At 43.2% G+C, this 12,020-nt stretch overlaps 1 protein-coding gene across 3 annotated transcripts in view; it reads right to left on the bottom strand.

Annotated features, from left to right (window-relative positions):
• Positions 1–808: 808 nt before the first annotated feature.
• Positions 809–12,020, bottom strand: part of LOC124034150 (substance-P receptor-like) — a 36,826-nt gene continuing 25,614 nt past the window's right edge. For 2 of the 3 annotated variants that reach the window (XM_046346927.1, XM_046346930.1), the window contains 3 exons: positions 11,291–11,441; positions 4,206–4,402; positions 809–2,392 (listed from right to left, as the gene is read on the bottom strand). In XM_046346927.1, the coding sequence (XP_046202883.1) occupies positions 2,023–2,392; positions 4,206–4,402; positions 11,291–11,441 (718 nt within the window). In that variant the 3' untranslated portion in view covers positions 809–2,022. Of the gene's footprint in view, positions 2,393–4,201; positions 4,403–11,290; positions 11,442–12,020 lie in introns of those variants that run through there. The other variant, XM_046346928.1, reaches the window with a different exon arrangement.

Below are 12,020 nucleotides of genomic sequence, written 5' to 3'. Positions count from 1 at the left end.
TCTTCCTAGAAATTTGTCTCTAGGGTTTTAATCGTTTGGGCAATAAGTTTAGCCCATTTCTGAAAGCTAATACTCTCCGGAACATGCATGACAGAAGACTGTGTTAGCCCACATAGGCATATGTTCAGGAAGTTAACGTAAAGGATGAATGCAGTACTGTATCTACTATATTGACACTGAATATAAATATAGAATATGGAATTAAATTGAAATTTAATTTTAAAACTTAATGCAATATTCATTCAATTCCGTTTCAAATCATCAAATACAATTTGAATTGATGAATTCAATTATTCAATAAGGCAAATGCAAAAATATTGATCTAAAATGTCAAATGTTAATACAAACGTAAAAATTGGGGAATTTAAATACACGTGTGTGAACAGCTGTGGGTGTCTTTGGGTCTGTGTGAGAATGTGTGATTGTGTGTGTGCTGAACATCATACATACATAAGTGTACTCGCTAGGTTTCAGATGGTTGCATGGCAAGGGGCACCCTCTGGTCAAAATGCACTTTCTAGGCAATAGGGTTCCATCTGAGACCCAGAGGTTTTATACAGAGAGAATTGCCTCAAAGCTGCCTCCCTTCCTCCCTCCCTCAGCGCCACCTTCCCTCCCTCCCTTAGCGCCACCTTCCTCCCTCCCTCAGCGCCACCTTCCCTCCCTCCCTCAGTGCCACCTTCCTCCCTCCCTCAGCGCCACCTTCCCTCCCTCCCTCAGCGCCACCTTCCTCCCTCCCTCAGCACCATTATGCTAAGTATCCAAACCCATGTTCCCATTGCTAGTGACAAGAACTAACAAAAGTGCAGTTTCTCTTTGTTTATGTAATCACACTACACTTCTCCACTGCCTGATGTCCTGTGAAGTACACAGCTGACGAGCACTCTGTTCAGGTCTATTCCACATTATTCCACTGAAGTCATGCTGAAAAGCCACCAGCTAAACACACACCCAGTAGTCTAATTTAGTTTCCCAGTAGTCTAGTTTCCCATGGAGTGCTGGCTTATTAACCCCGGGCTTCGTTTCAGGGTCTTAGGCTATGCAACCGGAATACCAAGCTTATCATAAACATTTTCATGAGAACTGACTGTTCTCCCAGCAATCACACACTAATGCATCATTCAGAAGTACTGGTGAGAATATGAGCATTAGAAGCAACTGATAATATGCTAGGTAAGTTTTAGGTAGATTCTGTTAATTGAAGCTTTGTGGACAGTGTAAAGGTTCTAGGGTTCAGTTAGGGCTGGGTCCTGTATTAAGCTTGTTTTCTGTATTGATCAAGTCTTGTGACCCAGCCTTTAGCTCTGCGGGCTATAAACGGGTTGGCTGTTTAGCAACAAAACCGACACGTGTGCAACTATGGGGCAAAACAGACAGGTTCGGTTTAAATTTCTGACAACATGTAAACTACATTTTGTCTCCAATGTTTATTGAAAACATAAATAAAGTTGGACAATGAGTACATGTTGTCTCTCAAATACATCCTTACATTTCTTGGTTAGCTAGCAGGCGAATTTGAGCCATTTTAGCATAAAAACCTCAAAAAACAAGGTAAAACTAGGTGAAACGAGCCACTCACGATTCCCCACTTTTCATTGTTGCTAGCTACCTGGCCATCCAGAATCCCAACAACACACGGCTTTCTGCCCCATTGAAGCGTGCGCATCGTTTTCGTGACGTTCTCAGCTAACTTGTGTACAGCAGGTACCAGGTAGTGTGGGCTAAGTATGCCTTATGGCCTTAGTGTCTACTGACTCCTGTTTAGTTTGAATCAGGGCACACTGGAAAGCCCTCTGAAGGGGAACCAAACCAAGCCTTAGTCACAGGCGGTAGACTTGATGCCCAACATTCAATGAAAGGACATCATCCACATACATGGATGGAACCCACACACCAACTCAAATGTACACTCACACACAAACACATTCACGGCCACACACACACAAACACACATGCACACGGTCCCCATTGGCAGATATTGTGAGAGAGTGTTCAGCGGTGCTTGACTCTACTCTCCCCTTGCTACTCAGGCAGGTTGTTGTAGAAGCTGGAGGTCTCCGAAACGGTCTTGGAGATGCTGCGGGACGAAGAGCCATTGGAAGTCAGGTCCAGAGAGGAGCGCCTGGGTGCCGCCGCACACAACCTCACGCCCCCTACGCCAACCCCCCGCGCCCCGGCCTCACACCCGTCCCCAGATAGGGCCCCGAACCTGGGAGGCTCCAAGTCATCGACCACGTGCGGCACGGCGGACACAGCGGTCTCCATGCGACTGGTCTTATACATGCTGGTCTGGGTCTGTAGGTAACGTGTGGACTTGAGCTCCAGACCCTCGTAAGAGCCAGCGGGAACACAGGGACAGCATCGGAACGCCTGCTTGAAGCCAGCTCGGAACCTAGGGAAGGACAGAGAGACAGATAGCACAGGACAGACAGGAGACCAGGAGGACAGATTTTATTTTAAAGGGAATGTGAAAAAGCTGAGGATATAGTAAGAAGAAGAGGAAAGAGTTTGATGGAAAATGAGTGGAGGCAGATGTGGAGAGAGGGGTGCTGCAGAATGTTTCATGACTTAGACCCTGGCAGTTCTCTAGCAGTGTAACTAACTCTCACATTTTTGTTTTGTACTTTAATGACACTCAGCCATAACCTAGTGTGAAATAGGCATCTTTCAGAGACACTAGACAGCCGGCAGGTGGTTGATAGCAAAACCAATGGGAGGTTGGTTCTTCATAAAATGTACCACCACAGTGAATTAAACATATTTACAATAGCAAGAAATGTAAGATACAGGTTTCAAAATTGCCATTTGAATTAAGTATGCTACAGTACTGTAAAATACAGCACATTACACTGTTTTCACATTTGGCAATACACTGGTGCTCTCGTGCATGCTTCAGTGTTGTTTGCCTCGAAGCGAGCATAAAAGGCATTTAGCTCGTCTGTTAGGCTCTTGTCACTGGACAGCTCACGTTTGGGTTACCCTTTGTAGTCCATAATAGTTTTCAAGCCCTGCCACATCCGACGAGCGTCAGAGCCGTTCTAGTAGGATTTAATCTCATGTGTGATCAAAGCTGTGATCATTGAAGACATCTTTCACAATGTAATCAAATGAAAGACACAAAATAAACTATGTTTAGATGCCACTAGTTTGCATCAAGCCTGTCTTGAGCATTTGGCCATAGGTTCTCCTTGAAATTGCAGTAAATATCTTCATTGTTCATGCACTTAGGGAAAAACCTTTTGGCATGCCGAATCCAAACCTGACATAGGTCTGGATTGAAATCTTTGTATGCCTCAGCGAATACTACTGTAAAGTCTGCAAAAACACTACGGTGAATATTATAGTATTCCTCCCACAGTACACACTATATTATTTTTTAATGTGGGATTGTCAATATCAGATAAAATAAAAATCATAATAGTCATCATCATAGTATTACGTTCAAGCATATCATACTTTTATGTTTCTACTTTACAGACATACATATTCATGATCTAGCTCTCAAAATCTGCAGTAGACAAACCAGTTTACATCTATAGGTTTACCAAATGTTTACGTGATCATCAGTCAAATTAAGTAATAGTCAAATGTTTTCAAAATAGAAGAGAGTCATATCAAAAGTAATGTGAACATTGCATTGTGAAAGGCAATTACTTTATGTGAAAATGTATTGCAACGTCAAAACATATATTTCTAGATGAAACACTGATTAAGTTTGGTGGAAAAAATGACTATGATTTCGTGCGTTTAGAGTTTTGTGCCATACAATTGTGAAAATTGCCCCAAAGGGATAAAAAAACTGAAACAAGTCATATTATAGCAAGCTGTTGTTGTTCATGCAGGAATTCATTTTTTTTTCTCATTTTGCCTTCACCGCACAAATAAAGGTTATGAGTAATATGTGATGAATGTTCCTCAACATATAAATAATGCAGTGAATAAATAATCTACCTAATAAAAAACAGGTAAGAGAATTGTAAACCATTTTGATTTACCCATTGTGTGTGTGTGTGTGTGTGTGTGTGTGTGTGTGTGTGTGTGTGTGTGTGTGTGTGTGTGTGTGTGTGTGTGTGTGTGTGTGTGTGTGTGTGTGTGTGTGTGTGTGTGTGTGTGTGTGTGTGTGTGTGTGTGTGTGTGTGTGTGTGTGTGTGTGTGCCTGCATGCGTGCCTAGGTGCCTGTGTGTGTTCCTCTGTAGTGTACCTACCTGTCGTTGAGACAGCAGTAGATGATTGGGTTGTACATGGTGGAGCTCATGGCCAGCCACATGACAGCCAGGTAGACTTGTTGGATGTAGAGCGTCTCAAACAGGAGGGGGAAGAACAGATGGAGCAGGAAGTACACGTGGTAGGGCAGCCAGCAGATAGCAAACGTGCACACCACCACGATCATCATCTTCACCACCTATCACAGACAGAGACACAGATCAACCGCAGGATTGGGGTTCATTCAAATTCTAATAATTCCTATTCAATTAGTTCTGTAATTCTGAGTTCGATTCAGTCATTTCAGGAGGCATTTCCATGGTATACATGGCACTTCTCCATTGTTGAATCAAAACAAAATTTCAAGACAACAGGAAATAAAGTTGAATAGGGTATGCGTGAGAGACATAAGAAAGTTCTCCTTGGCTGGACCTGGAGGTGATGAAGCCAAGTTGTTCAAGTTTTTCTCCCAAATTACACCATGTTCTCTATAAAGTGCACTGACTTTGACAAGGGCTCATACAGTTGTGCTTTTTTTGAACATTGGGCAAACTATCAGAGTTGGGATGCCTCTGTAAATGCAGTCATAGAGGTATACAGCTAGCCCCATAAACTCCACATACTCTTACTGATAATTCACTTGGGTCATTTTGATGTACAGTAGCTAGCAGAGCATGTACACAATAGGTTACCATGGTGTAAACCCATGCATATTTACTGTACTCAATTCTGACATAGTCTAATCTTTCCCAGAGCCCCACAGTAAATATTTACCCTACAATAACCCTGATTTGTTAGTGTACAGATATGTGATCTTAATTTGAGCCAGTTTGCTGCAGCAGGAAAATAATCCTGCAGCAACAGGAAATGTGAATTATTATATGGATTATAATTAATGGACATAAAAATTAAAAACTCAAATACACTACAAGTTTAAAATGTCCTGCAACAGTGTCTACCGAATAGCAGCACTGTAGAAACTATTCCACTCAACTGAACGACTTGATTAGTGTAGTGTTAGCTAGCTACATAGTTGTCTTTGCTGTCTTCGTATCCAAAATAATTGTGTAGTTTAGAGCGTATAGTCTTAGAGTGATTATCTTAATTTACCGAGGTTAGCTAGCCAGCTATTTGTCGTCCTTAACGTAGGAGACACTGCTAGCTAGCCAACAGAGCTAGCCAACGTCTACTGAATAGAACTTCCGCACTCAACAACCCGGTCGCATTCCGCTTCGCTCCACAGGTAGTATCACATTTTTCATTTCATTTCATTACAGCACAACGGTTTGATTTGTTTGATCGTAGCTAGCTACATAGCTAGCTACATAGCCGTCTGTGTATCAAAGATAATTGTGTAGTCTAGAGCGATTTTCTAGGTTAGCTAGCCAGCTATTGTCGGCGCAACGTAACGTAATCAACACTGCTAGCTAGCCAGCTAGCCCCGAATAGCAGCACTGTAGAAACTACTACACTACGACTTGATTAGTGTAGTGTCAACAACGCAGCCACTGTCAGCTAGCCTACAAAGTCAACAACGCAGCCACTGCCAGCTAGCCTACTTCAGCAGTACTGTATCATTTTTAATAATTTTAGTCAATAAGATTCTTGCTACGTAAGCTTAACTTTCTGAACATTCGAGACGTGTAGTCCACTTGTCATCCCAATCTCCTTGCATTAGCGTAGCCTCTTCTGTAGCCTGTCAACTATGTGTCTGTCTATCCCTGTTCTCTCCTCTCTGCACAGACCATACAAACGCTCCACACCGCGTGGCCGCTGCCACCCTAATCTGGTGGTCCCAGCGCGCACGACCCACGTGGAGTTCCAGGTCTCCGGTAGCCTCTGGAACTGCCGATCTGCAGCCAACAAGGCAGAGTTCATCTCAGCCTATGCCTCCCTCCAGTCCCTCGACTTCTTGGCACTGACAGAAACATGGATCACCACAGATAACACTGCTACTCCTACTGCTCTCTCTTCGTCCGCCCACATGTTCTCGCACACCCCGAGAGCTTCTGGTCAGCGGGGTGGTGGCATAGGGATCCTTATCTCTCCCATGTGGTCATTCTCTCTTTCTCCCCTTACCCATCTGTCTATCGCCTCCTTTGAATTTCATGCTGTCACAGTTACCAGCCCTTTCAAGCTTAACATCCTTATCATTTATCGCCCTCCAGGTCCCCTCGGAGAGTTCATCAATGAGCTTGATGCCTTGATAAGCTCCTTTCCTGAGGACGGCTCACCTCTCACAGTTCTGGGCGACTTTAACCTCCCCACGTCTACCTTTGACTCATTCCTCTCTGCCTCCTTCTTTCCACTCCTCTCCTCTTTTGACCTCACCCTCTCACCTTCCCCCCTACTCACAAGGCAGGCAATACGCTCGACCTCATCTTTACTAGATGCTGTTCTTCCACTAACCTCATTGCAACTCCCTCCAAGTCTCCGACCACTACCTTGTATCCTTTTCCCTCTCGCTCTCATCCAACACTTCCCACACTGCCCCTACTCGGATGGTATCGCGCCGTCCCAACCTTCGCTCTCTCTCCCCCGCTACTCTCTCCTCTTCCATCCTATCATCTCTTCCCTCTGCTCAAACCTTCTCCAACCTATCTCCTGATTCTGCCTCCTCAACCCTCCTCTCCTCCCTTTCTGCATCCTTTGACTCTCTATGTCCCCTATCTTCCAGGCCGGCTCGGTCCTCCCCTCCCGCTCCGTGGCTTGACGACTCAATGCGAGCTTAGCGGAAATGGAGGTCGCCTCCCTGCGGACCTGGCATCCTTTCACTCCCTCCTCTCTACATTTTCCTCCTCTGTCTCTGCTGCTAAAGCCACTTTCTACCACTCTAAATTCCAAGCATCTGCCTCTAACCCTAGGAAGCTCTTTGCCACATTCTCCTCCCCCCTCCTCCCTCTCTGCAGATGACTTCGTCAACCATTTTGAAAAGAAGATCGACTGACATCCGATCCTCGTTTGCTAAGTCAAACAACACCGCTGGTTCTGCTCACACTGCCCTACCCTGTGCTCTGACCTCTTTCTCCCCTCTCTCTCCAGATGCGTCTTGTGACGGCCGGCCGCCCAACAACCTGCCCGCTCGACCCTATCCCCTCCTCTCTTCTCCAGACCATTTCCGGAGACCTTCTCCCTTACCTCACCTCGCTCATCAACTTATCCCTGACCGCTGGCTACGTCCCTTCCGTCTTCAAGAGAGCGAGAGTTGCACCCCTTCTGAAAAAACCTACACTCGATCCCTCCGATGTCAACAACTACAGACCAGTATCCCTTCTTTCTTTTCTCTCCAAAACTCTTGAACGTGCCGTCCTTGGTCAGCTCTCCCGCTATCTCTCTCAGAATGACCTTCTTGATCCAAATCAGTCAGGTTTCAAGACTAGTCATTCAACTGAGACTGCTCTTCTCTGTATCACGGAGGCGCTCCGCACCGCTGCTAACTCTCTCTCCTCTGCTCTCATCCTTTAGACCTATCGGCTGCCTTGATACTGTGAACCATCAGATCCTCCTCTCCACCCTCTCCAAGTTGGGCATCTAGTTGTCCCTACCTGACACGCTCCTACCAGGTTATCTGTCTTATCTCACCACTGGTGTCCCCCAGGGCTCTGTTTTATTATAGTCACTTGGCTCTGTCATAACCTCACATGGTCTTTCATTGCTATGCAGAGACACACAATTGTGACCAGGTGAATCACATCTCTGCATGTTATCAGTGTGGATGACGGATCACCACCTCAAGCTGCTGCTCTTCCTCCCGGGGAAGGACTGCCCGTTCCATTATTACTCCATTGTGTCCTCCTCCCAGAGCGCTAAGCTTGGCGTGATCCTTTTATTCAACTAACATCAAGGCGGTGGCCCGTTCCTGTAGGTTCATGCTCTACAACATTACGACCCTGCCTCACACAGGAAGCGGCGCAGGTCCTAATCCAGGCACTTGTCATCTCCCGTCTGGATTACTGCAACTCGCTGTTGGCTGGGCTCCCTGCCTGTGCCATTAAACCCCTACAACTCATCCAGAACGCCGCAGCCCGTCTAGTGTTCAACCTTCCCAAGTTCTCTCACGTCACCCCGCTCCTCCGCTCTCTCCACTGGCTTCCAGTTGAAGCTCGCATCCGCTACAAGACCATGGTGCTTGCCTTAGGGGAACGGCACCTCAGTACCTCCAGGCTCTGATCAGGCCCTACACCCAAATTTTATTACCTCTGGCCTGCTCGCAGTTCCCGCTCAGCTCAGTCAAAACTTTTCGCTGCTCTGGCTCCCCAATGGTGGAACAAACTCCCTCATGACGCCAGAACAGCGGAGTCAATCACCACCTTCCGGAGACACCTGAAACCCCACCTCTTTAAGGAATACCTAGGATAGGATAAAGTAATCCTTCTCACCCCCTCCCCCCTTAAAATATTTAGATGCACTATTGTAAAGTGGTTGTTCACTGGATGTCATAAGGTGAATGCACCAATTTGTAAGTCGCTCTGGATAAGAGCGTCTGCTAAATGACTTAAATGTAATGTAATGTAAATGTAAATCAATGAAGATCCTACTGTACCTTGCATCCATGATAAAATACTATGGTCAACGCTATTTCTTTAAACCTAGTGTTACTGTATGGTACCTTGTGGTTAGGGTTAGGTTAGGGTTAGTGTTAGGGTTAGGGTGAGCTGGGCTGGTGTAACCCAGGGTTACTGTGCTGTACCTTTAATTATAGTGTGCTGCACCTTTTATTATGGTGTGCTGCACCTTTTATTATAGTGTGCTGTACCTTTAATTATAGTGTGCTGCACCTTTTATTATGGTGTGCTGCACCTTTTATTATAGTGTGCTGCACTTTTTATTATAGTATGCTGCACCTTTTATTATGGTGTGCTGCACCTTTTATTATAGTGTGCTGCACCTTTTATTATAGTGTGCTGCACCTTTTATTATAGTGTGCTGCACCTTTTATTATAGTGTGCTGCACATTTTATTATAGTGTACTGCACCTTTTATTATAGTGTGCTGCACCTTTTATTATAGTGTGCTGCACCTTTTATTATAGTGTGCTGCACCTTTTATTATAGTGTGCTGCACCTTTTATTATAGTGTGCTGCACCTTTTATTATAGTGTGCTGCACATTTTATTATAGTGTACTGCACCTTTTATTATAGTGTGCTGCACCTTTTATTATAGTGTGCTGCACCTTTTATTATAGTGTGCTGCACCTTTTATTATAGTGTGCTGCACCTTTTATTATAGTGTGCTGTACCTTAATTATAGTCTGCTGTACCTTTTATTATAGTGTGCTGTACCTTTTATTATAGTGTGCTGCACCTTTTATTATAGTGTGCTGCACTTTTTATTATAGTGTGCTGCACCTTTTATTATAGTGTGCTGCACCTTTTATTATAGTGTGCTACGCCTTTTATTATAGTGTACTGCACCTTTTATAATAGTGTGCTGCACCTTTTATTATAGTGTGCTGCACTTTTTATTATAGTGTGCTGCACCTTTTATTATAGTGTGCTGCACCTTTTATTATAGTGTGCTGCACCTTTTATTATAGTGTGCTGCACATTTTATTATAGTGTGCTGTACCTTTTATTATGGTGTGCTGCACCTTTTATTATAGTGTGCTGTACCTTTTATTATAGTGTGCTGCACCTTTTATTATAGTGTGCTGCACCATTTATTATAGTGTGCTGCACCTTTTATTATAGTGTGCTGCACCTTTTATTATAGTGTGCTGCACTTTTTTTATAGTGTGCTGCACCTTTTATTATAGTGTGCTGCACCTTTTATTATAGTGTGTGCTGCACCTTTTATTATAGTGTGCTGCACCTTTTATTATAGTGTGCTGTACCTTTTATTATAGTGTGCTGCACCTTTTATTATAGTGTGCTGCACCTTTTATTATAGTGTGCTGCACCTTTTATTATAGTGTGCTGCACCTTTTATTATAGTGTGCTGCACCTTTTATTATAGTGTGCTGCGCCTTTTATTATAGTGTACTGCACCTTTTATAATAGTGTGCTGCACCTTTTATTATAGTGTGCTGCACTTTTTATTATAGTGTGCTGCACCTTTTATTATAGTGTGCTGCACCTTTTATTATAGTGTGCTGCACCTTTTATTATAGTGTGCTGCTGTACCTTTTATTATGGTGTGCTGCACCTTTTATTATAGTGTGCTGTACCTTTTATTATAGTCTGCTGCACCTTTTATTATAGTGTGCTGCACCATTTATTATAGTGTGCTGCACCTTTTATTATAGTGTGCTGCACCTTTTATTACAGTGTGCTGTACCTTTATTATAGTGTGCTGTACCATTTATTATAGTGTGCTGCACCTTTTATTATAGTGTGCTGTACCTTTATTATAGTGTGCTGTAACATTTATTATAGTGTGCTGTACCTTTTATTATGGTGTGCTGCACCTTTTATTATAGTGTGCTGTACCTTTTATTATAGTGTGCTGCACCTTTTATTATAGTGTGCTGCACCTTTTATTATTGTGTGCTGCACCTTTTATTATAGTGTTCTGTACCTTTTATTATAGTGTGCTGTACCTTTTATTTTAGTGTTCTGTACCTTTTATTATAGTGAGCTGTACCTTTTATTATAGTGTGCTGCACCTTTTATTATAGTGTGCTGCACCTTTTATTATAGTGTGCTGTACCTTTTATTATAGTGTGCTGCACCTTTTATTATAGTTTTCTGCACCTTTTATTTTAGTGTGCTGCACCTTTTATTATAGTGTGCTGCACCATTTATTATAATGTGCTGCACCTTTTATTATAGTGTGCTGCACCTTTTATTACAGTGTGCTGTACCTTTATTATAGTGTGCTGTACCATTTATTATAGTGTGCTGCACCTTTTATTATGGTGTGCTGTACCTTTATTATAGTGTGCTGTACCATTTATTATAGTGTGCTGTACCTTTTATTATAGTGTGCTGCACCTTTTATTATAGTTTGCTGCACCTTTTATTTTAGTGTGCTGCACCTTTTATTTTAGTGTGCTGCACCTTTTATTTTAGTGTGCTGTACCTTTTATTATAGTCTGCTGCACCTTTTATTATAGTCTGCTGCACCTTTTATTATAGTGTGCTGTACCTTGCGTTTGGCAGTGAGCTGCTCTTTGTAGCGGTCAGAGGAGTCTCCAGGTATGTTACTGGCCCAGAGAGTGAAGCCCACCACCAGATAGGCACAGCCCATCACCAGTAGAGGCAGGAAGTAGATCAGCACTGTCACGCACATGTAGTACCTACAGGGCACGACAGGGAGGGGAAGACAAGATCAGCATGCAGCACTGCTACAATTGTACCTACAGGAAAGGGGAAAGGGGAAGAACACACATACAGATACAGTCACACACACATACAGATAACCTCATATAAATATCTTGGAATTTTAATTGATGACGGCCTCTCTTAAATTGCATATTCAACAACTTACAAAACAATTGAAGCTGAATTTGGGATTTTATTTTAGGAATAAGGACTGTTTTTCTTTTGAAGCTAGAAGGAGGCTAGTATCAGCTACATATATGCCTTTACTAGACTATGGGGATATTTTATATACAGTGGGGCAAACAAGTATTTAGTCAGCCACCAATTGTGCAAAAGTTCTCCCACTTAAAAAGATGAGAGAGGCCTGTAATTGTCATCATAGGTACACTTCAACTATGCCAGACAAAATTAGATTTTTTTATGAATTTATTTGCATATTATGGTGGAAAATAAGTATTTGGTCACCTACAAACAAGCAAGATTTATGGCTCACACAGACCTGTAACTTCTTCTTTAAGAGGCTCCTCTGTCCTCCACTCGTTACCTGTATTAAT

This window comes from Oncorhynchus gorbuscha, linkage group LG04, assembly GCF_021184085.1.
Source record: "Oncorhynchus gorbuscha isolate QuinsamMale2020 ecotype Even-year linkage group LG04, OgorEven_v1.0, whole genome shotgun sequence".
NCBI classification, from domain to species: domain Eukaryota; kingdom Metazoa; phylum Chordata; class Actinopteri; order Salmoniformes; family Salmonidae; genus Oncorhynchus; species Oncorhynchus gorbuscha.
This window is presented reverse-complemented; position numbering and strand designations above follow the sequence as displayed.